The sequence below is a fragment of the Dama dama genome, chromosome 25 (genome assembly GCF_033118175.1).
Source record: "Dama dama isolate Ldn47 chromosome 25, ASM3311817v1, whole genome shotgun sequence".
Lineage (NCBI taxonomy): Eukaryota > Metazoa > Chordata > Mammalia > Artiodactyla > Cervidae > Dama > Dama dama.
In genome coordinates, this window is record NC_083705.1 from 62,094,840 (window position 1) to 62,122,343 (window position 27,504).

General features: G+C 43.4%; 1 protein-coding gene across 4 annotated transcripts in view; it reads left to right on the plus strand.

Annotated features, from left to right (window-relative positions):
• The window catches only part of MYO10 (myosin X), a 256,726-nt gene that overhangs the window by 84,726 nt on the left and 144,496 nt on the right, over nt 1–27,504 (plus strand). For 3 of the 4 annotated variants that reach the window (XM_061129313.1, XM_061129312.1, XM_061129311.1), the window contains one exon: nt 26,937–27,095. In XM_061129313.1, the coding sequence (XP_060985296.1) occupies nt 26,937–27,095 (159 nt within the window). Of the gene's footprint in view, nt 1–26,936; nt 27,096–27,504 lie in introns of those variants that run through there. The other variant, XM_061129314.1, reaches the window with a different exon arrangement.

A 27,504-nucleotide genomic window follows, 5' to 3' on the forward strand; every position in this document is an offset into this window, starting at 1 on the left:
TTTCTTGGAAGAAAATGGTTTTCCGGTGTATGATTTGAAAGAATCTTTTTAAGGATTTAGGTTGAAAACTAGGTAGAAACATGGAACAGAGGTGTTTTTTTGAGGGGACGACAGAAAAGGGGACGTGAATTGGGATTTGTAACTAGTTTAGCAGCTGATTCATTGAGTGATTTAGGCCAGCCCATCTTTCTTGTTCCCACTTACTTCCTCTTATGTGTGAGGCATTTTGTTTGTTGGGATAAATTGCAGTGAAGTAATATGGGTTAAGTATTTGAAGCTCTTATGCAACCAGGTAATTTTTATTTATTGGTGTCCTCACTTAACCTTCCTAGCTTAACTTGTTTGAACTAGTTTTGATGCTTTTAATGAACCTCAGGAGACCTAGAAGCTTTTTAGTTAAGTGTCTAACTTTCTGTGTCCCATGACTATTTCTCTCCTTTAAAAAAAAAAACAACTAATTTTACCATCACTATTTATTTGATGTGCTGAGACCAAGTACTTCTCATACATGTGTTTCTTTTGAACTTGGTTGTTAGCAATGGGCAGACAAGAGTGACTGTTTTCCTGTTATTTAGAAAGTTAGATAAGGAGGGTCTAGGGCCTTCGGGAAACAAACAAAACAGCATATTTTGAAATAGGAAAATATAACATGCACTGGGGGTACACAAGCCAAAGATGAACCTTTGGGCACCAACCCTGCCTGTCAACATGCTGGACCTTGGCCAAGTTAATTGAGTTCCCTGGGTCTCAGTTACTTAGAAAATTGAGATTAGAATAGCACCTTCCTACAAGACTGATTGCCAGACAGAACATAGGTATCTGCCAGGTTATATAGATAAGAATTGCCATAATCATGTAGTTGTTGCTCAGTCACTAAGTCATGTCTACCTCTTTGCAACCCCGTGGACTGCAGCACGCCAGGCTTCCCTGTCCTTCACTATCTCCCAGAGTTTGCTCAAACTCACGTCCATTGAGTCAGTGATGCCATCCAACCATCTCATCTTCTGTCACTCCCCCTGTTTTCCTGCCCTCAATTTTTTCCCACCATCAGGGTCTTTTCCAGTGAGTTGGCTCTTCGCATCAAGTGGCCAAAGTTTTGGAGTTTCAACATCGGTCCTTCCAACATTTGTGTACATCTTGATGCATATATATGTGTATAGATACGTACACAGAGATTACAGGAATATTAGGAGGAAACCATTTCCATAGAATTTTAAAAGGGAATGGTGGAGTGGGGAAAACACTTGAACCTGGGGCAGACAGGGGAGGTTTTGTGATGTGTGGAGGTGGGTGCTACCCTGGGCCGGCCGTGTGTGCCTTTGACTGGCTGCCAGGACTGGCGGGACTGGCCTCGTAAATGAGTGACCGTGGGCTCAGGGTACAAGGGAGACAGGAGGGAACGAGGTGAGCGCTGCCTGAGTCCACAGCAGGATTGCCAAAGAAACAAGTTTCAGCGTTGAGCCAATGGGAACAAGCAGGCAGCTTGTATCGTCAGCAACGATGCCTCAGCTCCCAGGTTCTTTCCACCCGTGCCTGGTAACCACCTGTCTGATGCTCACGTAGCCCTGTAACTGTGGAGGAGGTGGTTTTTACCAACTTTGGACAGATTAGGAAAGCAGTGGATTGACTCACAGCAGCTCACATCACCAGAGTAATGGGACCCCTCCGAGGAGGTTATTTTCCTGACAGATTTGGTCTCCCTCTGCCTAGAGCTGGGGCACGTTTATTACAGCACCTTTTAGATGCAGTTTTAGGATCAGTTTCCCCATCCGCCCCTTCCATTGACTGGCCCCCGGCATCCTTTCTCATCTGTCTATATCCTCGGCTTCTTGCACAGGGCCAGGCCTGGTGGTGATGCATTTTACACAAAAGAGCTTTTGCAAAAAGCAGGAGAGAAGATGCCTGAAACCCCCATCCCAGTCAACACAAGGCATCAGAATGACACTTATTTAAACTTGAAGAGGGGTGAAGACACATTTTTGGAAGTATACATGTAAAGGATTTTCCATAAGATGCTGTTTTCTCAGGGCTTATTTTATACTGTGAAACCAAGAATATAATGTCCATTTCATTTTCTGTTTATCCCATCATTCAGTTCAGTTCAGTCACTCAGTCGTGTCCGACTACTTGCGACCCCATGAACCGCAGCACGCCAGGCCTCCCTGTCCATCACCAACTCCTGGAGTTAAACCAAACTCATGTCCATTGAGTTGGTGATGCCATCCAACCATCTCATCCTCTGTCGTCCCTTTCTCCTCTTGCCCTCAATCCTTGCCAGCATCAGGGTCTTTTCAAATGAGTTAGCTCTTCGCATCAGGTAGCCAAAGTATTGGAGTTTCAGGTTCAACATCCAGTGAACACCCAGGACTGATCCCATAGTAATACAATTCGAATTCCTCTCAGTCCTCCCAAAAGATGAGTCTCTTGGCTTCTCTTATCCCATCCTCTTTATCTCATTATCAGATACTGTGCTCATCTCAACAGAAAACATTACGGTTGTGCCTGGGTGTGAGCTAATATGCACTGGACGGATCAGTGAAAAAATTTTGAGCCCGTGGAGTCTGGAATAGACTCCAGGACAAAGAGGTCATGGGCTTTAATTATTAGACACACTTACAAAAACTTATTAATGGAAAACAGTTTGTGGGTAGAGTTGGCATAGAAGTCAGCTGCCATTGTTAAAGAGTTCAAATAGAAAGTGGCTTTTTGGAGAGCCTGAATTGGTGATTAAGTGTCTCAGACCTCAAAGGGTCCCCCGTTCTGATGGTCCGTGGAGCTCGTGAAATATAACCGTCCTTTCTGTCTTGGAGAAATCTTAAAAATTTTCAAATGAAAGCAGACCTCCAGCTCTGCTCTTTATGCTTGCTTATGCATAATTTGCAGGGTAGTAAATTCATGGAGGCAAATTTCGGTGTCAGTAGAAGGAAAGACACGTTAAGCCATTTTCTTAAAATCTGAAAAATCCATCTTGGCTGAGTTTTATCCCACTTAACTGAATTGTTCACATTGTTAATAATTTGTTCCAACCTTTTGTACAGAAATACTGTCTCCGTTTTAATAGGCTTAGCTCAACCCACAAAATAATTACCCATAATATCTCAATTCTTGTAATATACAATGAAAAGACCGTAACAGCTTTGAAACTGAATTCCTTTGAAAACATGCATTGTTTCTGGATAATACTTTTTGTGCGGAAGGGGGCTGTCTTTAGGGTTATGTAAGCAGCTTCTAAACATTTTAAATCACCTCTTTTATTTTTTAAATGAAGATACAGCTCTATGTTGAAACTTTTCCCCTTCCATATATATATTGGTTTTAGCTTTATTTGTAGCAGCCAGATCTTTAAAATAAGGGTTTATAGCCTGTTTTTGTTGTACCGTATTGGCAACTTGTGTCATCTCCTCTAAAAACATGTGAGCCCTCTGATGCCGTTTATGGTGTGTCAGGAGAAGCCTCTGTAGTGTTAAGTACCGGTTTGGTTAAAAAGTCTGTTCAGGGTTTTCCCTGACATCTAGAAAAATCACAAATGAACATCATGGCCAACGCAGTACTAGACTGTAGCCTTTTTCACAAGGGCTCCTCCCAACAGAAAGAATGAAATGTCGCCAGTGAAACTGTAAAGCAAAGAGTCTCTAGGGCAGGTATGCTTACGCACTTCTGTTTTATTTTTTCTCTTGAATCACTGGGCCACAGCCTGTCAGTAGGAAACCTGTCTGGAGATTGCCAGAGCTTGCTAGATCGTTCACCTCACTTCCCTCTCATCTCCTTCGTGCATGCACACGTCTCCCCGTTTCTACCTGGCCACCCACTGCACTTGGAATTAAAGTACGTAGACAGCCTCTTGTGACTGTAACGAAGCAGCTTGCCAAAGTCAAGGGCATGGAGGGGGTGGATGGAGACTTTAACCCTGTTCTATAGATAATATTGAGTGGGGAGGTGGGTATTTTTTTTTCACTACATAGGTGTTGAATTGCTTGCTACCAGAATCTCTGAAATCTTCCTCTTCCGCACTTTTTATTTCCTGAAATGTCCTGGTAAACCACCCAGGCACATAAAGACTAAAGCTGCTCCTTATTTTTGGAGCACCTAATGTTTGGCTGGTTCATATCCTATTAGATTCTGTCCTGTGGATGGTGCCCTCACTTCAGATCCACATTTGTTGATGCTGATTATTTCATGGGCCTTTTCCTGGGTTCTCTCTCCCCACCCAGTCCCACGGGGCCACCGCAGGAGAGCATCAGTAATAATGAGTCAGCTTGTGTGGACCACAGCTGGGTGCTGCGCCAAGCTCTTTATAACCTTTATTTCACTGCCCCGTGAGCCTTCTGCTCCAGTGATGTCCAGTGTCCTGGCAGGAGCTTTCAGACTGTGATCCAGGGTCGAGGGGAGACTTCAGGGGTTCTCAGCTATAACCCACATGGTTCTCTTCTTAGCTGACTCCAGAAACTGTGTTGATTGACTCCACCGCAAACCTCTGGCCAGGCAAACCCTCTGGGGCAGGGGCCCAGGGTACCTGTATCTGCCTCTCGTGGCCACAGTGAAGATGCTCGTGCTATATGGAGCTGAGTGCTGTCGTGAGAGGGGCCTTAGGGCATTTGGCAGTGTGCGGGGTTCTCTCCTGCTGCCACTGACCCCAAAGCCAGAGTCATTTAGGGGCCCGGGTCTGGGTGCTAAACACCTAGAACAAGGACAGTGAAGGGCCCAGCCTGTCTGAATAGTGGACATGCGCATTGCCTTGGACAAAAACATGTGTTCCAAGACCTTGTTAGTGTTGCAGTTCTTTTTATACAAACAGATGTAAAACCAGACAAAGGCGAGTTGGTGGCAAGACGGTGGAGATGTGTGTGGAGGAAGCTGCCAGGGAGCGGGGGGGCATGGGAGAAAGCGGGGCCCAGCCAGGGACAGGGAGCAGGCCAGTCTGGTGTGAATGGGCCCTGGGCATCCCTCCTGTCCCCTCCTCTGCCCTCTTTTGGCCCAGCCGCTCCAAACTGCCGGGGGCTCAGCTTCCTTGCTCTGTGATCAGCCCTGGGCTTCTGATGTTTATGGGATGTGTCTGCTTGTCATGCTCGGGAAGACCTTCCTCGTTCCAGGAGAGCCAGCTTTACTGAGTTCCTTCCTGTCCCATTGGCGCCTGCCTCTTACTCAGCAGAGTGGTGGTCAGCGTGGTGTCTGAGTTGAGAGGGCTCAGAGTGCCACTGCCCAATTTATATAGAGTGTCTTCTGCCTCTGTCACCTTCTGGGCCAAGTGCTTAATTCCAGTATTTTTTTTTTTTTTTAAACAATAGCTATATTAAGATGTGAGTCACATCCCATAGATGATACCCATTGAGCGTGTACAGTTCCGTGGTTTTTAGTAGAGTCACAGAGTTAGGCGGTCATCACCACAACCAGTTTTAGAACATTTTGACCACCCTAAAGGAAACCTCAGACCCATGAACTGTCATCCCCCATTTCCTCCTTCCCATCCTCCCCAGCCCCTGACAACCGCCAATCCGCTTTCTGTCTCGAGATTTGCTTATTCTGGATGTTTGCTATAAATAGGATCATATAATATGTGGCCTTTAGGGTCTGACCTCTTTGACTTGGCATAATGCTTTCGAGGTCATCCATGTTCACATATATCAGTACTTCCTCCCTTTTTATTGCAGAATAATATTCCATTGTATAGGTAGACCACACGATGTTTATCCATGTGGATGGACATTTGTTGACACTTCGGGACACATAGAAATAATGCTCCCGGGAACATTTGTGTATAAGTTTTGCATAGATATTTGTTTTCATTTCTCTTGAGTATATTCCTAGGAGTAGAATTGCTGGGACAGGTGGTAAATTTGTTTGCTTTTTTGGGGCGACTCCAAAGCAGCTGTCCCATTTTACATTCCTTCTAGCACTGTGTTAACTGTTACTTTCAACAGGAGCATATGTAACTATCAAGACGTGGGGAATTAAAGAACTTTGTGGATAATGTAGATTTATCCAGTCATTGCTAATGCAAATCTTAGGGTCTTTGAGAACATTGACTGCTTTGAGTTTGATGCAGCATCTCAGTTTCCAGTGGTCCGTGACATGGGAGGCTCTCACTTGATGAGTTTTCATCATCGTGTTCTTATCTGTTTCCACCTGCCTTTCTCTGTTGGCTTTGCCCCCAGAGAGTAGATGAGGGTAGTGGGCGTAGGTGGGTGAAGCCTGAGCATTGTAGGTTTGTTAAAGTGGAAGCAGGAGTGGGGGTCAAGCTTCCAGTGTTGGGTCTGCACCCGTGAAGAGGAGCTGCTCTCTGATGGAGATATGAACCATTTGGACCAAGTGCAAGGATTTAAGGGCCGCTTTGTCTTCGTACAGTGTTTGAGTCTATACATTCTAAAACTGGAATTTGAAGAGATGCAAGCTTGTAAGGAAAGGAAGGATGCCCAAACTCTCTTTTTAGGAAAAACTCAATGGAGGATGGCAAGCTATACAGAGAATGATGATATTGACAAAAAATTGATGAACATGGCCAAGTTTATTCCGTATAACCTTTGTTTTTAAGATTAAGACTTCAACCAGATTCCCTTAATTTTCTCTAAAGCTCAGATGCTCTGACTTTTAGATCTTCAGACCAGACTTCTATCAGAAGGTGTGTGGAGATTTTATATTCTTTTCATTCACAGAAATTTACTAAGAAACAATTCCTTGTTGATATCTTTCAGTTCAGTTCAGTCGCTCAGTCGTGTCCGACTCTTTGCGACCCCATGAATCGCAGCATGCCAGGCCTCCCTGTCCATCACAAACTCCCGGAGTTTACTCAAACTCATGCCCATCAAGTCGGTGATGCCATCCAGCCATCTCATCCTCTGTCGTCCCCTTCTCCTCCTGCCCTCAATCCCTCCAAGCATCAGGCTCTTTTCCAGTGAGTCAACTCTTTGCATGAGGTGGCCAAATTATTAGAGTTTCAGCTTCAGCATCAGTCCTTCCAATGAACACCCAGGACTGATCTCCTTCAGGACGGACTGGTTGGATCTCCTTGCAGTCCAAGGGACTCTCAAGAGTCTTCTCCAACACCACAGTTCAAAAGCATCAATTTTTCGGTGCTCAGCTTTCTACACAGTCCAAGTCTCACATCCATACATACATGATACCTTTCAGGGGTAAACAAACAAGCAGAATTCTTTTCAGCCGCCTATGTCATTCATGGTCCATGTGCTACTAGGGAAAATATCTCAGTTTTTGTTGTTGTTCAGTCACTAGTTCATGTTCGACTCTTTGCAACCCTATGGACTGCAGCATGCCAGGCTTCCCAGTCCCTCACTATCTCCCAGAGTTTGCCCAAGTTCGTGTCCATTGAGTCAATGATGCCATCCAACCATCCCATCCTCTGCTGCCTTCTTATCCTTTTGCCTTCAATCTTATCTTCAAAAACATCTCAGTACTTATTGTTAATTTTTCTGATTAATTACACTTTTTAAAAGATACCTTGCCATCTTGGTGACCTATATATTTTTCAGTCTTTTTTCTTCCTGGTCTCTGCCCCTTCCTAGTCCTTTCAGTAATTCAAGTAGCATTTTCCTGACATTTTGAGAGATTTCCTTGGCGGCGGGAGTGGGTTTGGCACACAGGGAAAGCATGGGAGTTCACTATTCCATGTTCCAAGTTTCTGTTTGTTTCTGGCCTTTGCTATTATCTTCTTGATGGTGTGTTTTCTCCTAGTTCTTGTACCGTCCCTTGGAGCCAAGCTGACCTCTTGCTCCTTTGTAGATATTTTACCAAACTAACAGCCAAAAATGACTTCTGGTTTCAGTCTAGAATCTGGAGTCATTCCGATTCTGTTTTTGTTCACTGAATTAATAAATACTTTGCATGGTTTCTAATTCTTACTTGACACTTGGAAATGAGTGGCATGCAAAAAATGGAATGCTTAAAGGTAGGATTCATAAAGTTGATTGTGACTTTGTTTTAAAAGTCCAAGATGTATGGTATTTGGTTCAAATATGCTGTTTTCATTTCACTTAAGAGTAGCCAAGGCATTGCTCTCATATTATTTAGTGTAAAAGCAGTTTCAAGACAGACAGTAAATGAAAAACATTCATTTACAACTCAGCCTTTGGAGTTAGGTGACAAATGCAAGGTGCTCGTCATATGACCTCAGCATCCCAGAAGGGCAAGGTGCTCGTCCTTTTAACAAATGGTTAGGAAGCAGCTTTAGGGGCCAGAAGCTGCTTTTACTAACTGTGCCAGAGCGCTGAAGGATTGATGCTTTTGAACTGTGGTGCTGGAGAAGACTCTTAAGAGTCCCTTGGACTGCAAGGAGATCCAACCAGTCCATCCTAAAGGAAATCAGTCCTGAATATTCATTGGAAGGACTGATGCTGAAGCTTCAATACTTTGGCCACCTGATGCTAAGAGCTGATTTATTGGAAAAGACCCTGATGCTGGAAAAGACAGAAGGCAGGAGAAGAAGGGGATGACAGAGGATGAGATGGTTGGATGGCATCACCAACTTGATGGACATGAGTTTGAGCAAGCTCCAGGAGATGGTGAAGGACAGGGAAGCCTGGCGTGCCACAGTCCATGGGGGTCGCAAAGAGTTGGACATGACTGAGAGCCGAACAAGTGGTGCCAGATGTTTGACTAGGCAGTGAGGACCCAGAGGTTTCCAGGAGACCCGGTCTAGGTCCAGCACAAGGACAGCTGCTCCCTGCTCCTAGACACCACGATTGTCCTCCTTCATCAGCCATCTGCAGTCCCAGATCCTCATCACAGTATTCAGGGAAGTCAGCCACTTCCACATGGGAGCCTAAAGATGGGCTCTTCTGGTCCCTAGGCAGAGATAAGAAAAGGGAGATGACAGTGTCCTGTGGTGCCCGGAGAGGGGTCTGTCCAAGGTGCTGTGGAAGAGAAGCGCCCTGCAGTCCAGGGGACTGGTGCCCGAGGCTGGGAGGAGGGGCGACCTGGAGGAATGAAGGACGGAGCCCAGGAGGGTTCATCACAGTGTGGAACCCAGGGAGTGTGGGACAGAGGGTGAGCGACTGATGGATGGGGCAGGAGTCAGCTTGCTGGGAGAACCTGCAGGGACCCCCTCGGGAAAGGCATTGTAGGGAAACCATGTTAAGGAAATTAATGAATCAACTTATTTTTTAATTGGGCGATAATGGCTTTACAATATTGTGTTGGTTTCTGCCATACATCAACATGAGTCAGCCATAGGTATACATAAGTCCCCTCCATCATGAATCTCCCTCCCACCCATCCCCCCTCTAGGTTATCACAGAGCACCAGATTTGCGCTCCGTGTGTCATGCAGTAAATTTCCACTGACTGTCTAATTATACACATGGTAATGTATGTTTCAGTGCTACTTCCGCAGTTGATCCCTCCCTCTGCTTCTCCCAATGTGTCCACAAATCTGTTTATGTCTGCATCTCCCCTGCTGCCCTACAGATAGATTCATTGTTCCTATCTTTCTACATTCCATATATATGTGTTAATGTGCAATTTTGGTCTTTCTCTTTCTGACTTACTTCACTCTGTATAATAGGTTCTAGGTTCGTCCCACTTTACTAGAACTGAGTCAAATGCATTCCTTTTTATGGCCCAGTAATATTCCATGTTGTATATGTACCACAACTTATTTATCCATTCATCTGTTGATGGACATCTAGGTTGCTTCTATGTCCTAGCTATTGTAAATTGTGCTGCAATGAACATTGGGATACATGTGTCTTTTTCAATTATGGTTTCCTCAGGGTATAGGCCCAGTAGTGGAATAGTTGGCTCAGTCGTTTTATTCCTAGTTTTTCAAGGACTCTCCATACTGTTCTCCGTAATAGCTGTTATCAATTTACAGTCCCACCAACACGGCAAGAGGGTTCCCTTTTCTCCACACCCTCTCCAGGTTTTATTGTTTGTAGATTTTTTGATGATGGCCATTTGGACCAGTGTGAGGTGATACCTCATTGTAGTTTTGATTTGCATTTCTCTAATAATGAGCAATGCTGAGCATCTGTTCCTGTGTTTATTAGCCATCTGTATGTCTTCTTTGGAGAACTGTCTGTTTAGGTCTTCTCCCCACTTTTTGACTGGATTGTTTTTTCTGGTGTTGAGCTAAATGAGCTGCTTATGTATTTTAGAGAGTAATCCTTTGTCAGTTGTTTCATTTGCTGTTATTTTCTGCCATTCTGAGGGTTGTCTTTTCACCTTGTTTATAGTTCCCTTCCTAATTAAGTTTAATTAGGTCCCATTTGTTTATTTTTGTTTCTATTTTCATTACTCTAGGAGGTGGGTCATAGAGAGTCTTGCTGTGACTTATATCAAAGAATGTTCTGCCTATGTTTTCCTCTGAGAGTTTTATAGTTTCTGGCCTTATATTTATGTCATTAATTCATTTTGAGTTTATCTTTGTGTATGCTGTTAGTGTTCTAATTTCATGCTTTTACATGCAGCTGTCCAGTTATCCCAGCACCACTTATTGAAGAGACTGTCTTTTCTCCATTGTATAGAATTTTGTATGCCTCTTTTGTTAAAGATAAGGCACCCATAGGTGCATGGGCTTATCTCTAGGCTTTCTATTTTGTTCCATTGGTCTATATTTCTGTTTTTGTGCCAGTACTGTATAGCTCAATCAGTAAAGAGTTTCTCTGCACTGTAGGAGACCCAGGTTCGATCCCTGGGTTGGTAAGATCCCCTGGAGAAGGAAATGGCAAACCACTCCAGTATCCTTGCCTGGAAAATCCCATGGATAGGGGAGCCTGGTGCGCTGCAGTCCATGGGGTTGCAAAGAGTTGGGCATGACTGAGCAACTACCTCTTTCTTTCATACCATCTTGACGACTGTAGCTTTGTGCTATAGTCTGAAGTCAGACAGGTTGATTCCGCCAGCTCCGTTCTTAAGATCTTAAGATTGCTTTGGCTATTCAAGGTATTTTGTATTTCTATACAAATTCTAAAATTTTTATTCTAGTTCTGTGAAAAAATACCATTGGTAGTTTGATAGGGATTGCATTGAATCTGTGGGTCACTTTGGGTAGTTATAGTCACTTTCACAATATTGATTTTTTTCCAATCCAGGAACATGGTATATCTGTTCCTCTGTGTCATCTTTGATTCATCCATCAGTGTCTTATAGTTTTCTGCCTACAGGTCTTTTTTCTCTTTGAGTTAAGTTTATTCCTAGGTATTTATTCTTTTAGCAGTGGTGAATGGGATTATTTCCTTAATTTCTCTTTCTGATTTTTCATTGTTAGTGTATAAGAATGCAAAGGATTCTGTGAATTAATTTTATATCCTGCAACTTTGCTATATTCATTGATTAGCACTAGTAATTCCTTGATGGTGTCTTTAGGGTTATTTTATGTATAGTATGTCATCTGCAAACTGAGGCTACTTCTTTTCCAATCTGGATTCCTTTTATTTCTTTTTCTTCTCTAATTGCTGTGGCTAGGACTCACAAAACTATGTGGAATAATAGTGGTGTGAGTGGGCATCCTTGTCTTGTTCTGATCTTAGAGGAAATGCTTTCAGTTTTTCACCATTGAGAATAATGTTTGCTCTGGGTTTGTCATATACGGCCTTTATTATGTTGAGGGATGTTCCTTCTGTGCCTACTTTCTGGAGAGTGTTCATCATAAATGGATGTTGAATTTTGTCAAAAGCTTTCTCTGCATCTATTGAGATGATCATATAATTTTAGTTTTCAATTTGTTAATATGGTATATTACTTTGATTGATTTGCATATATTGAAGAATCCTTGCACCCCTGGGATAAAGCCTGCTTGATCATGATGTATGATCCTTCTAATGTACTGTTGGATTCTCTTTGCCAGGATTTTGTTGAGGATTTTTGCATCTATGTTCATCAGTGGTATTGGCCTGTAATTTCCCTTTTGTGTGTGGCATCTTTGTCTGGTTTTGATATCAGAGTAATGGTGGCCTCGTAAAATGAATTTGGGAATTTTCCTTCCTCTGTGATTTTCTGGAAGAATTTGAGCAGGATACGTGTTAGCCCTTCTCTAAACTTTTGGTAGAATTTGCCTGTGAGGGCAAGGAACTGCGAAGTGAGAGCTTGTCGAATGTTTGTCTCAAGAGTTGGGGTTCCTGGGCTTTTGTCGTATCCCTACCTCTTGGCTTGTAGAAACTTACTCTGTGTAAAGCTTACTCAAAACAAGCGGGTCAGGGAAGCCCTTTCTTTTTCCAGTAGCTGGTGACCCTTGGGGGAGGTTTACTATTTCATTTTGTTTTTGTAATTTTTTTAAGGCAGTTCTGCAGTACTCATTTTTCAAAGATTCATTGAATTAGTTACATGTATCTGGATATGTTCATTAATAATAATTTTGATTGGACTGATTTCTTTTTAAGCCTGAAACTGTTTAAGAAGTTTAGAAAAGAGAAAAAAAGTCATGGAAAAGTATTTATTAAAACACAAACACCTATAAGTTTGTGACCCATTTTTGGAGTTGTGATCTATTCTCTTCTAGGCTTTTGGCACATTTTTAAATTTTTTTTTTTTAATTAAGTGTTTTGTTCTGAGATCATTGTAGATCCACATGCATTTGTAAGTACTAGTTCAGAAAGATCCTGTATACCCTTTTACCCAGTTTCCTTTGATGATACAGAACCTTTCCATCAGCACAAGGATCCAGCAAGTTGTCTCCTCCCCTACCCCCTCCTTAGTCTCCAGCCATACCAATCTGGCCTTCATTTGCTGTAATTGGGTCATTTTGGGAATCTTATATAATAGAAATGGAATCATATGGCTTGTAACCTTCTGGGACCAACTTTTTCAGCCTTCACCTGTTACAGATGAAGCTGCTGTGAACCTTCATGTGTACATTTTTGTGCGGATGTTTTCGTTTATTTAGAGCAAATGCCCAGGAGTACAATTGCTGGTGTGTGTGTGTGTATGTGTGTGCCTGTGTGTTTGTCCTTGTGTGTGTATTTAAAAAACAAACAAACAAATATAGGATTATACTGTGTGTGTGCATAGTCTAATATCGTCATAGATTTATCTTACCAGAGCTCAGTGTAACTCTCTAATGAAAATACATTAAAATATAGTGATTGTTTTCTGAACGCTGAATTCTTCACTGTGGAAAGACTGACCTAAGGAGCATGAACGTGGTCCTTTTCTGGGTAGACTTGGCCTGGGTGGTCACAGCAGCTACAAGGAAGCTTTAGAACCTAGCTCAGCTGGAACAGGTGTGACTTTTCTTTGCGCAGATGATTTTCCTAAAATTTTTTCTTAATGGCTAAAAAAAAAAAAAAGTGTTTAGCGTTTAAAAGAAACATGTACTAAATTCTTCTATAAAATCACAACTCTTAATGTGTGTATAAATTCCAATTGGAGATCTTATTTTCCTTAATATGTAAACATGGTAATATGTTCTTGTGTGTCTGTGAGAGTCATTTATTACAACCATGCCAGGTCACTGTGACTGTTAACCTTTTTCTCTGAGATTCACCAGGGAGGGGCCAGGGCCAGGGTATCCCCTGGCAGCTCAGATGGTAAGGAAAGAATCTGCCGGCAATGTGAGAGACCCCGGTTCAGATCCCTGGGTCAGGAAGATCCCCTGGAGAAGGGCATCGCAACCCACTCCAGTATTCTCGCGTGGACAGAGGAACCTGGCATGCTACAGTCCATGGGATTGCCGAGTTGGACAGGACTGAGTGACGAACGCTTCTTGGCTGGCAGGCAGTTGCCGGGACGAGTCAGTGAGTTGCATTTGTGTGCTGGTTGGTGGCTCAGAGGTAAAGCCTCTGCCTGCAATGCAGGAGACCCAGGTTTGATCCCTGGTTTCGGGAAGATCCCCTGGAAAAGGAAATGGCAACCCACTCCAGTACTCTTGCCTGGAAAATTCCATGGGCTTCAATGCATGGGGTCACAAAGAGTCGGACACGACTGAGCGACTTCATTTTCTTAGTTTTGTGTGGCAAGGCTCCCTGGGTGCCTGAGCAGACGTGCTGTCCACAGATTAGCTGCCGGGCTGTCTTTGGCTTCTTGGACTCTTGGTCCTCTTCGTCTGCCTGCACAGTCTGCAGTGTCATCAGAAAGATTCGGGCTCAGTGGTTAAGAGTGACTGTCAGTGACTGGTAGCCGGAGCTTCCTGACTCTGGGTAGTGCCTGTCATCACTGATGCATTTGGTAGTGATATTTGTGCACATAAAAGCAGAAAGACACAGTGTCCATTTGGGGGGCAACAGTGTATGTACTGATCACTCCTAGCATTGATTCAGACATTGCTTTCCTGTGGAGTTTCTCGAAAGCTGATCTCCTTGAATTGCATTTTGTAGTGAGATTTCTCCTTTTATCTGTCACTCGAAAAACAATCTTAGTGTCACGTTTGATACTGACTTGTTCATGGTGATGAATAGATAACAAGTGCTGCCCCCCCTTCCTTAGCTACGTATGTAGCTCTCCGTTCCTTGGGTCAGAGGGCAAGGGCCACTCTGGACCGAGAGCCCCCCAACCCCCCTCCCAGCCTTACTCTGCTACTCGGATGCCCTGGGCTGTGTGCTCTTGCCTGGCCCCGGGCCATCCCACGTGGCCAGTTCCCATCTGACTCTCTGACAGCCCCCACCACGTGGTGAGGATTGCCTATTTATTTTTCTGATCCCTTGGTGGTCGATAAGCCCTTTGAAAAGAGACCATTTAATTCATCTTTGTATTCCTGGGGTCCAGCTCACAGCCTGGTACGAATGACCGAGGGAACTGGAGAGAGTAAATAAATGAAAAATCATGGGGTAAGTGAGAGAAATAAATCTGGCACGCTGGGAGGGCAGTGATACTGTACTTTCTGCTCCCCTCTCTTCCAAATGGTGACTGCAGCCATGAAATTAAAAGATGCTTACTCCTTGAAAGAAAAGTTATGACCAACCTAGACAGCAGATTAAAAAGCAGAGACATTGCTTTGTCAACAAAGGTCCGTCTAGTCAAGGCTATGGTTTTTCAAGTGGTCATGTATGGATGTGAGAGTTGGACTATAAAGGAAGCTGAATGCCAAAGAATTGATGCTTTTGAACTGTGGTGTTGGAGAAGACTCTTGAGAGTCCCTTGGACTGCAAGGAGATCCAACCAGTCCATCCTAAAGGAGATCAGTCCTGGGTGTTCATTGGAAGGACTGATGCTGAAGCTGAAACTCCAATACTTTGGCCACCTGATGCAAAGAGCTGACTCATTTGAAAAGACCCTGATGCTCGGAAAGATTGAGGGCAGGAGGAGAAGGGGATGACAGAGAATGAGATGGTTGGATGGCATCACCGACTCAATGGACATGGGTTTGGGTGGACTCCGGGAGTTGGTGATGGACAGGGAGGCCTGGCGTGCTGCGGTTCATGGGGTGGCAAAGAGTCGGACACGACTGAGCAACTGAACTGAACTCCTCCAAATGGCCAAGGATCGTAACCACTGACTCCACTGAACGTGCCAGGGAGTCCCAGCCGGTTAGTGGCAGCAGCGGGATCGTCTCTGACCTCGTGTCTCTCTAGGGTGGGAATCGCCTTTGCCGTGATCTCAAGGAATTGACTGCTCACTGTGCTGTGTGCTGTGGGTAGATTTCTCAGCTTCTCTGAATCTTCTTGAGCGGTTTCTTTAAGAAGTGAGCAACGGTGTTTCCTTCACCCCTGAGGATCAAATGTGCCTGATTCACGCAGCCAGTGCTCAATAAATCCCAGCGCCCTCTGCCCACCTCTCTCTGCTATTTTGGTTTATCACCCACATGCCATGCATCTCGCCCTACTGGACATTGCAAACCCACTGATGGTTTAAATGACTTAATCTCACAACTAGCTTGAGTCTCCGAAAAAAGAAAATAATCTTGTTTTATCTATAATTAGAAGCCAGCCATCTCACAAATGCAAGGGGGAGGTTAGAGTAACAGAATCTTTATTTATGTAAAGATCATTTTACCTGCCCTGGGCCGTGTAATTAAGATGTATTTACTCTGACAAATTTGAGCTGAAAGCAAAGTGCTGATGCCATTTTTTTTTCCCCTGCTCACTCGGAGAGTAGGCATGTATCATTTTGCCTTTAGTAAGATTCCAGTGGAACTTTCTAACGGACTTTACATTTTTGTGTCCCAAATACTTTCTCCAGTCTCCTTGGGGCAGTCACTGAACAGGCCAGGGCAGAGTTTCAGTTAAGTAGGTGGCTTCCTTCTACAGCCTGTCCTAAGGTCATAGCCACAGAGACTTAGAGTCCATGAAGCTTGACATGAGGAAGCTTGTCTTTGGTTTACATGATCATTTTAGCCACGTGTCTGGAGGCAAATGTCTTAACCTTTCTCGTCGATCATGCTTTAATTCATGAACCAAGAAATGAAAGAAAGATGAAAAGTAAATTAAGAAACCCCATCTCCCCACACAAATGAAGTTGCATTTCAGGGAAAATCAGCCAGATCTGTGCAAAAGAATTAAAATAGAAGAAGAAAGTGTGTTGTGTTGTCTTTCATCAGATGCAGTGCTGGGCAAGATCATCGTAAAAAAGGTAGATCTGAATAAATCCCCACCTCCTTTTGGCTCTGCCCTACCTCCCCCAGCTGGTGTTCAGGCCCTTGTCTGAGGAGGAGGAGTCCCCCATCTCTGAGGCTTGATTCTTTCCTTAGAGAATATTCTACATTGTTCCTTGCATTATAGGCTTCGTTAATAGCTCAGTTGGCAAAGAATCTGCCTGCAATGCGGGAGACCCTGGTTCGATTCCTGGGTCAGGAAGATCCGCTGGAGAAGGGATCGGCTACCCACTCCAGTCTTCTTGGGCTTTCCTGGTGACTCAGCTGGTAAGGAATCTGCCCATAATGCAGGTGACCTGGGTTCGATCCCTGGGTTGGGAGGATCCCATGGAGAAGGGAAAGGCTACCCACGCCAGTGTTCTGGTCTAGAGAATTCCATGGACTGTGTAGACCATGGGGTTGCAAAGAATCCAACACGACTGAGCGACTTCCACTTCACTTCACTTCTCTTCCTTGCATGATGGCCCCCTTATAGGAATTTCTCCCTTCACAGAGCCCTTGTTGATGTCAGTTGCTGTGACTTTTACCCACAATGGACTTTCTTGGTAGCTCAGATGGTAAAGAATCTGCCTGCAATGCAGGAGACCCAGGTTCGATCCCTGGGTTGGGAAAAACCCCTGGGGAAGGGAATGGCTACCCACTCCAGTATTCTTGCCCGGAGAATTCCATGGATAGAGGAGCCTGGCGGGCTGCAGTCCATAGGGTCACAGAGTCAGGCACAACTGAGTGACTAACACTTACCACATTATTTTTAGTTTTCACAGTAATGCTATGAGTGAGGGATAATCATCACCATTCTTACTTTATCAATGGGGAAAATCATGGGCCAGGGAGGTTAAGCATCTGGCTCATTATCCCTGGGCTATGAAAGCATAGATCTAGAAGAACAGAGTCCAGCCAGGTCTGACTCCAAGGCCTCATCTGGTCAGTACCCACCGCTGCCTCTCCCTATGTATTGTACCCATTTTGAAGGCCAGGACCATTTATTCAGTATTTCCTGAGTCTGTATGGCGGGCCAAGGCTGGTCGCTGAGAAACAAGGTAGGCATGCGTCCTGCCTTTGTAGAGTTGCCAGACTGAGTTTCCTCTATAGTGAGGTATGAAGTCAGTTTAGAGAGTCACACCTGACATTGCAAAGAGAAGATACTGGGATGTACCCAACTTCACGGTGATTTACGAAACCTTGTGAAACTGTGTGTATAGTAGTTCACAGTGTAAAACACATTTTTTCCCTGTAGGTTTTGGTCCAAAGAGTTGAAATATATTGACGAGAGGCTTCTGAGTTGGGAGTGAGATGGTTTTGAAACAAGGGAGATAATAGATTAAAGTGATTGCAGACTGTCACAGGAGCTAAAAAAAACAGCAGATGTGATAGAATCAGGAGGAAGGTGGCAGGGTGTCCTTCACACAAAACCACTGGTGCCTTCTGAGAAGGTGACATTTGGGTGGAGACGTTAGGGAGATTAGTGGGATGTCAGTGGCCCAGACACAGAAACGGCAGGTCCGAGAGCCCTGGGTCAGGGAGGCAGGGTGGAAATAGTGTGGAACATGTTGTATGAGACGGTTATACAGTACAATTAGAAAATGATCCTATCTGTAACTATAAAACAGAAATAGTTACAGATGTATGAAATAAGCTTATGGTCACCAGGAAGTAAGGGAGGGATAAACAGGAAGATTGGGATTCATATATATACACACTTGTTGTTTAGTTGGAAAATCATGTCCAACTTTTTTGCAACCTCATGGACTGTAGGCTCCTCTGTCCTTGGAATTTCCTAGGTAAGAATACTACAGCAGGGTTGCCATTATAGGTAAGTAATAAGGACTGGCTGTATAGCACAGGGAGTTCTATTCAGTATTCTGTCATGGCCTCTTTGGGAAAATAATCTAAAAAAGAGTAGATAATTGGATATGTATAACTGGTTCACTCTGCTGTACTCCTGAAACTAGCATAACATTGTAAATCAACTATACTCCAGTAAAAAATTTTCCTTAAAAAAGAAAATGATAACAAATAGAAGCAAACCCCTTTGCTTATTGACCACCATCATTGTAAATCATCACCATCACCCTTCTTAACTTGGGTCAAATAAGAATCAAAAACCAAATTATATAGTATTGTCCTGCTGACCTTTGATTTACCTCTGTTAAATGTTTTTATCTTTAAAATTGTTTCCAAAAGATTTGTCTGTGTTTTACGAAAGGTTTTGCTTATAGGCGTTGGCTGACTCATCATTTTTTCCTGGTATCTACCTAAACATCTGGCTGGAAGGCACATCAGGGCATTCCTAGACCATGATATCTCCCCCTGGTCCTCGTGACTTTTGGGCTGGATAATTCTCAGATGTCTATAGCAGCATTCCTGACCTTACCGACTGGATGCCATTAGCGCCCTTCTCCCCCATCCCTCACAGTTGTGACAACCGAAAATGTTTACAGACCTTGCCAACAGTACCCTGGAGAGCCAAACTGAGACCTTCTCTAGAAGAAATGCCAAGCTCATGGGAAATGAAGTTACCCAGACTGAGAGCACGGTCTATCCCATCTGTCCATTAGGAGAGGACATAAGGTTTTTTTTTTTCTGTTTTTTCCTCTCTGATCAGAAAAGTTAGATTTTTGTGACTGGGGGTTGCTAACGCATTGTAATAAGAGAAATCTGTGTATGTCACTATGAAGTGAAGTGAAGGTCGCTCAGTCGTGTCTGACTCTTTGCAACCCCGTGGACTGTACAGTCCATGGAATTCTCTAGGCCAGAATACTGGAGTGGGTAGCCTTTCCCTTCATGGGGTCTTCCAGACCCAGGGATTGAACCCAGGTCTCCTGCATTGCAGGCAGATTCTTTACCAGCTGAACTATCAGGGAAGCCCATATAATAATATGTCACTATAGACTATAAAACCTTGCACATAAGCCTGATGGGGGTTTCCTGCCATATGTGTACTTTGCTAGGATTAAAATAAAAGGGGATTGAAAATGGCTCAGCTGTTTTTTAAACTAATTACTTCTTGATTTTCATTTTTTCATACAGAGTTGGACCCAGTGTTGGGCAAACCTTCTCTGAGGCCCCAGTAGGGTTGATGGGTGGCCTTAGTTTTGTTCCCATGCTTAATCCAGTCCATCTTGTGACCAGTGAGCTTTTATTTCTGTAACAGGAGCTATTTGTTCTAAGGTCCTGTTTTCTCTAAATTGATTTCCTGTCTATTAATCTTCTATACTTTGCCCCGTTTCTTAACCTTTACCACCTTTCTCCTAATATATGCCCCATTGAAGTCACTCAGTTTGTTTTTAGTTGGGTTTAGAGGAATTCACTTTGCTATTGCGTTTTGGCTGTTGTTTGTTCCCAAAAAATTCCTGTAAAAAGAATTCCATTCCTTAGCCCTAGAATTTTCTTTTTTGCTGTTTGGGGATAAAGTTGTGCAACTTGTACCCTGTCTGTTGTTCCATAGGAATGACTTCTGGTAGTTCAAAGGGCTCTCCTTAAAAATTCTTGAACAAGATGGTGAGTCTTACTAATCCTTTGAAATATTTCCAAATTAGCTATTTATTCAACCAGTGTACTTTAACAAAATGAATTCAGGAGCCTGCTTCCATTCCTTACTTCCTTAGGGTTTCTACTTTGATGTTACCTGATCAGTGAGGGTTGTCTTTAAACACAACATAAAGGAACCGGGTGCTTAATCCCTTTGCCCTCATTTATGTCTTCATAGATATTCATCACCATCTGCACAGTGTTATATTTACTTGTCCATTTGTGCTTTTTCCTTCCCCTTATTAGAACATCCATCGTATTCCCAATGCCTACAACACATCAGTAAATATTTGTTTGAATGTATGGATTTTCTTTGTTAATTTATCAGACACTTATCTGTGTACCAGGCATCACTGTAAAATCTTTGCAAATGTTAACCCATCTCTATGGGTTAACATAGAGAGAAGGGGTGGTTCTCTCTGCCTTTCCTTCACACATACATTTTCTCTGCTTTACCCACTGTTCTTTGAAATAATCACTGTTTTGAACAGCTGCAGCCCTCTGTTTTGGCATGATATTTCTTTTCTGTACATAACCTCTTATTTATGTAACTGTTACAGTCTATCCTGATTCTTTCTCTCTGAGGTCAGGAGAAGGAATAGCGCTCATTCTCTTGACTGCCCCACTCCTGGAATGGCCACATGCCTACATCTGACACAGCGTGTATCTGAAAACCTATGAGAAAGTCATGTACTAAGGTGGGGACTCAACTTATAGTGATTGCCATTCTTTCAGAGACCATGTGCCCAGCTCTGAGATGCTTACTTGGACTATAGGTTGTCTTACTGTTCCCAGGGTGTTAAAAAGGCAACAGAAGGTTACATGTGACATAAATACTTAGTCATTATGTACTCAGTCGTGTCTGATTCTTGGTGACCCCATGGACTATAGACCGCCAGCCTCCTCTGTCGATGGAATTTTCTAGGCAAGAATACTGGAGTGGGTTGCCATTTCCTCCTCCAGGAGATCTTCCTGACCGAGGGATTGAACCTGTGTCTCCCACATTGGGAGATGGATTCTTTACCGCTGAGCTACCTGTGAAGCCCACGATGGCCGCCACTGTCAGCCTAAATGTATTTCACTTTCTTGTTTGATGTTAATGAATTAAAATGAGGGTTTGATACCCTGTGTTTCTACACTCTTGAATTTCTTGGTGTTTTTCTGTAATACCTGGTCATCTTGACTGTGGCCTAGCTGCCTTGCATGCCCTCAGTGGCCCCAGACCTGTCTTACCCTGTGGGGGGCACTTATGTGGTGGGGTGGCCACCTCCCTATGAGGTGGGGCCGCTGGGGCCGATACTTCTCCTGGCAGGTGTCTGGGCCTGGGAAACAGCTGGGAAAGTGGCTAGACCTCAGAAGAGATGTCTGGGGTCTGCCCTGGCCTCGAGCAGTCTCTCAGGACTGGTTCTGACCAACCCTTGTGGTTTATGTGGCAGAATTGCCACCACTGAAGTTTTCATTTTTCTCTGGAAAATAAAACAAAACATGCCACCTTTTTCCATGGTTTATGGAAACCATTGGGTTGGTACTTCTGCTTTTCTTGCTGTGTCACTCCCAAATAACATGCTATTTGTTTCCATATAGGCAACTTGTTGTTGTTACGTTGTTAAGTAGTGTCCAACTCTGTGACCCCATGAGCTGCAAACTCGGCAGGCTTCCCTGTCCTTCACTATCTCCCGGAGTTTGCTTGAATTCGTTGTCTATTGAGTCAGTGATGCCATCCAGCCATCTCATCCTCTGCTGCCATCTTCTCCTCCTCCTTCAGTCTTTCTCAGCATCAGGGTCTTTTCCAGTGAGTCAGTTCTTTGCATCAGTAGCCAAACTATGAAGCTTCAGCATTAATCCTTCCAATGAATATTCAGACAACTGGTTGACATTGAAAATTAGAATTCCCCAATCTGCGGGTCCTGTTCAAGAAAGTTACTTTGTGTGCATGTGCACATGTGAGCTTGTGTAGATCACATTTTTTGTGTTGTTTACATTTTGCTTTTACATCTTGGTGTTTTTATTTGAAGGACAAACATAAAAGTATCAGTGAAAAGAATCAGTTGAGTCACTCAGTGTGTCTGACTCTTTGTGACCCCATGGGCAGCAGCACACCAGGCTTCCCTGTCCATCACGAACTCCCAGAGCTTACTCAAGCTCATGGCCATCAAGTCAGTGATGCCATCCAACCATCTCATCCTCTGTCGTCCTCTTCTCCTCCTGCCCTCAATCTTTCCCAGCATCAGGGTCTTTTCCAGTGCGTCAGTTCTTCGCATCATGTGGCCAAAGTACTGGAGTTTCAGCTTCAGCATCAGTCCTTCCAATGAATATTCAGGACTGATTTCCTTTACGGTTGACTGCTTTGATCTTCTTGAGTCCAAGGGGCTCTTAAGAGTCTTTTCCAACACCACAGTTCAAAAGCATCAATTCTTCAGTGCTCAGCTTTCTTTATAGTCCATCTCTCACATCCATACATGACTGCTGGAAAAACCATAGCTTTGACTAGATGGACCTTTGTTGACAGAGTAATGTCTCTGCTTTTTAATCTGCTGTCTAGGTTGGTCATAACTTTTCTTTCAAGGAGTAAGCATCTTTTAATTTCATGGCTGCAGTCCCCATCTGCAGTGATTTTGGAGTTCAAAAAAATAGTCTCTCACTATTTTCGTTGTTTCCCCGTCTATTTGCCATTAAGTGATGGGACTAGATGCCATGATCTTAGTTTTCTGAATGTTGAGTTTTAAGTTAACTTTTTTCACTCTCCTCTTTCACTTTCATCAAGAGGGTCTTTAGTTCCTTTTCACTTTCTGCCTTAAGTGTGGTGTCATTTGTGTTATCTGAGGTTATTGATATTTCTCCCAGCAATCTTGATTCCAGCTTGTGATTCATCCAGCCTGGCATTTTGCATGATATACTCTGCATGTAAGTTAAATAAGCAGGATGAGAATATATAGTCTTGGTGTACTCCTTTTCCTATTGGGAACCAGTCTGTTTTTCCATGTCCATTTCTAACTGTTGTTTCTTGACCTGCATACAGATTTCTCAGGAGGCAGGTGAGGTGGTCTGGTATTCCCATCTCTTTAAGAATTTTCCACAGTTTGTTGTAATCCACACAGTCAAAGGCTTTGGCGTAGTCAATAAAGCATAAGTAGATGTTTTTCTGGAAGTCTCTTGCTTTTTCTATGATCCAGCGGATGTTGGCAATTTGATCTCTGGATCCTCTGCCTTTTCTAAATCCAGCATGAACATGTGGAAGTTCACAGTTCATGTATTGCTGGAGCCTGACTTGGAGAATTTTGAGCATTACTTTGCTAGCATGTAAGATGAGTGCAGTTGTGCAGTAATTTGAACATTCTTTGGCTTTGCCTTTCTTTGGGATTGGAATGAAAACTGACCTTTTCCAGTCCCGTGGCCACTGCTGAGTTTTCCAAATTTGCTGGTATATTGAGTGCGGCACTTTCACAGCATCATCTTTTAAGACTTGAAATATCTCAGCTGGAATTCCACCAGCTTTATTCATAGTGATGCTTCCTAAGGCCCACTTGACTTGGCATTCCAGGATGTCTGGTTCTAGGTGAGTGATCACACCCTTGTTGTTATCTGGGTCATGAAGATCTTTTTTGTATAGTTCTTCTGTGTATTCTTGCCACCTCTTCTTAATATCTTCTGCTTCTGTTAGGTCAATACCATTTCTGTCTTTATTGTGCCCATCTTTGCATGAAATTTTCCTTTGGTATCTCTGATTTTCTTGAAGAGATCTCTAGACTTTCCCATTCTATTGTTTTCCTCTGTTTCTTTGCATTTATCACTGAGTAAAGCTTTCTTATCTCTCCTTGCTATTCTTTGGAACTCTACGTTCAAATGGGTATATCTTTCCTTTTCTCCTTGCTTTTTGCTCCTCTTCTTTTCACAGCTATTTGTAAGGCTTCCTCAGACAACCATTTTGCCTTTTTGCATTTCTTTTCTTGGAGATGGTCTTGATCCCTGCCTCCTATACAGTGTCACGAACCTCTGTCCATAGTTCATCAGGCACTCTGTCTATCAGATTTAGTACCTTGAATCTATTTGTCACTTCTAGTGTATAATTGTAAGCGATTTAATTTAGGTCATACCTGAATGGTCTAGTGGTTTTCCCTACTTTCAGTCTGAATTTGGCAATAAGGAGTTCATGATCTGAGCCACAGTCAGCTCCCGGTCTTGTTTTTGCTGACTGTGTACAGCTTCTCCATCTTTGGCTGTAAAGACTATAATCAATCTGATTTTGGTATTGACCATCTGATGATGTCCATGTGTAGAGTCTTCTCTTGTGTTGTTGGAAGAGGGTGTTTGCTATGACCAGTGTGTTCTCTTGACAAAACTCTGTTAGCCTTTGACCTGCTTCATTCTGTACTCAAGGCCAAATTTGCCTGTTACTCCAGGTATCTCTTAACTTTCTACTTTTGCATTCCAGTCCCCTATAATGGAAAGGACATCTTTTTTTGGTGTTAGTTCTTGAAGGTCTTATAGGTCTTCATAGAACCATTCAACTTCAGCTTCTTCAGCATTTCTGGTCAGGGCATAGACTTGGATTATTGTCATGTTGAATGGTTTGCTGTGGAAACGAACAGAGATCATTCTGTCATTTTTGAGTTTGCATCCAAGTACTGCATTTTGGACTCTCTTGTTGACTCTGAGAGCTACTGTATTTCTTCTTAGGGATTCTTGCCCACAGTAGTAGATATAATGGTCATCTGAGTTAAATTCACCCATCCAGTCCATTTTAGTTCACTGATTCCTAAAATCTCGATGTTCACTCTTGCCATCTCCTGTTTGACCACTTTTAATTTACCTTGATTCATGGACCTAACATTCCAGGTTCCTATGCAATATTGCTCTTTACAGCATCGGACTTTTATTTCCATCACCAGTCACAACCACAACTGGGCGTTGTGTTTGCTTTGGCTCCATCTCTTCATTCTTTCTCGGGTTTATTCTCCACTGATCTCTACTAGCATATTGGGCAACTACTGACCTGGGGAGTTCATCTTTCAGTGTCCTATCATTTTGCCTTTTCACACTGTTCATGGGGTTCTCAAGGCAAGAATACTGAAGTGGTTTGCCATTCCCTTCTCCAGTGGACCATGTTTTGTCAGAACTCTCCACCATGACCCATTTGTCTTGTGTTGGCCCTACACGGCATGGCTCATAGTTTTATTGAGTTAGACATGGCTGTGGTCCATGTGATCAGTTTGATTACTTTTCTGTGATTATTCACTATATATAAAAGTATACAGTAAATAAATAGGGGGTAGGCTTCATCTTTGAATGATTGTTTTATGTACCAGAGTTTGTAAGTATGGTCAAACTGGTCAGCATATGAAGCTGAATGGGTGCAGTTAATACTGTACCCAATCAATGGTGATGAAAGAATCCAGTGTAGATTTTAGAAGTCCATGCGTGTTCTATAATCAGTCTTGCAGTGTCCAAGTTGTCTCCAGTACACAATACAATGGGCTTCCCTGGTGGCTCAGTGGTAAAGAACCTACCTGCCAATGCAGGAGATGTGAGTTTGATCCCTGGGTTGGGAAAATCCCCTGGAGAAGGACATGGCAACCCACTCAGTATTCTTGCCCAGAAAATCCAATGGACAGAGGAGCCTGGTGGGCTATAGTCATGAGGTTGCAAAAGAGTCGGACATGACTTAACAAATAGACAACAACAATGAAACAGTACAACACATATGCAGCACCCACCACTGGTTTTGGAGTTTAAAGCAAGATAGGGCTTCCCTGATAGCTCAGTTGGTAAAGAATCTGCCTGCAATGCAAGAGACCCCAGTTCAATCCCTGGGTTGGGAAGATCCCCCGGAGAAGGGAAAGGCTACCCACTCTAGTATTCTGGCTTGGAGAATTCCATGGACTGTATAGTCCATGGGGTTGCAGAGTTGGACATGACTGAGTGACTTTCACTTTTAGGCTGTCAAACAGGCAAACCAATTGTAATTTATTTATTTAACTTTTTTTCCTTTTGCCTGCTCCCTGCTGCATGAAGGATCTTAGTTATCCAACCAGGGATTGAACCTGTGCCCCCTGCAGTGGAAGTGTGGTGTCTTAACCACTGAATAGCCAAGGAAGTCCCAAACCAGTTGTATTTTAAATCTGAGAGGGTTTGTTTTCCTAAAGATCAGAGAAATGCTATTTATATATCTCAGTTGAGAAGGGATCGTGCCTAAGAATATTTTTCAGACTATCCTGAGAAGTCGTGTGTCAGTCTCTGAACAAATGTACAGGCTGTATGGTGAATTTTGTGACAACACTTAAATTGAAGAGCTTTATTAGGAAGCTTTGGACTATATCCCATGGTCCCTTGAATATATTATACAGTGAAATCAAATTACTTTCTGAAAGGTTGGTCAGCCAGCTTCGTAACTGTTACTGCTTTTGTATCAGTGGGAGAAAAGTGAACTGAAAATGTTATCATTTCTGTGATTCCCATAGGAGGGTTAGTACTTGAACAAATGTCTTTTAGGGACATCGAATGTCAATTGTCAAAACAAATTTGCTAATGTTAAAAATAGGTGAGATTTCCCAAGTGGCGCTAGTGGCTAAGAACCCTCCTGCCAGTGCAGGAGACATAAGAGACATGGGTTCGATCCCTGGGTTGGGAAGATTCCCTGGAGGAGGAAATGGCAACCCACTCTAGTATTCTTGCCTGGAGAATCCCACTGACAGAAGAGCCTGGTGGGCTACAGTCCTTAGGGTCCAAGAGTCTGTCATGACTGAAGCAACCCAGCACAAACATAGGTAGGTGGCATGAAGGAAATTAAAGCGTTCTCTGCAGTCTTGAGTTTTGGTGGTGGATTTAGGATCCTTTCGCTGGTACTGTACTGAGATTGTATTGTAAGTTGGGAAACAGTCAGTGGAAACTGTTCCTTGCCCATAATTAAGCTGTGAATTCATTTCCCCCGTCAGGTATTCACGTACAAGCAGAGCACAATTACACACCAGAAAGTGATGGCCATGCACCCCATGGATGAGGAGGGCGTGGATGACATGGCCACCCTGACGGAGCTCCACGGGGGTGCCATCATGCACAACTTGTACCAGCGCTACAAGAGAAACCAGATCTATGTAAGTTCCGCTCTCGGCCCTTTAAGATCTTTCCACTCTTTTCCTTCCTCTTGCTGCGTCACACGGCATACAAGATCTTAGTTTCCGGGCTAGGGATCAAATCCATGCCCCCTGCGGTCAAAGCGTGGCGTCTTAACCACTGAACCACCAGGGAAGTTTCCAAACTCCCTCCAGTTTGAATCTGTTTATTTTTGTTTTTGGAGAGTATTTCATTTTTGAGAACCTCCCGTTCATCTAAGTAAAAGCTATATTTCTAGTTTTGGGGTTTTTTTTTTTTTTTTTGCCAAATTAGAGATGTGGGTCCGTAAATCATGTTCTCGTGTTGATTGCCTGGACTTTATTAGCAGGCATGGCTTTGTAGTGAAGGGTAATTTGACCTCTTTCTTCTCCTGAGTGCATTCTGTTCCTA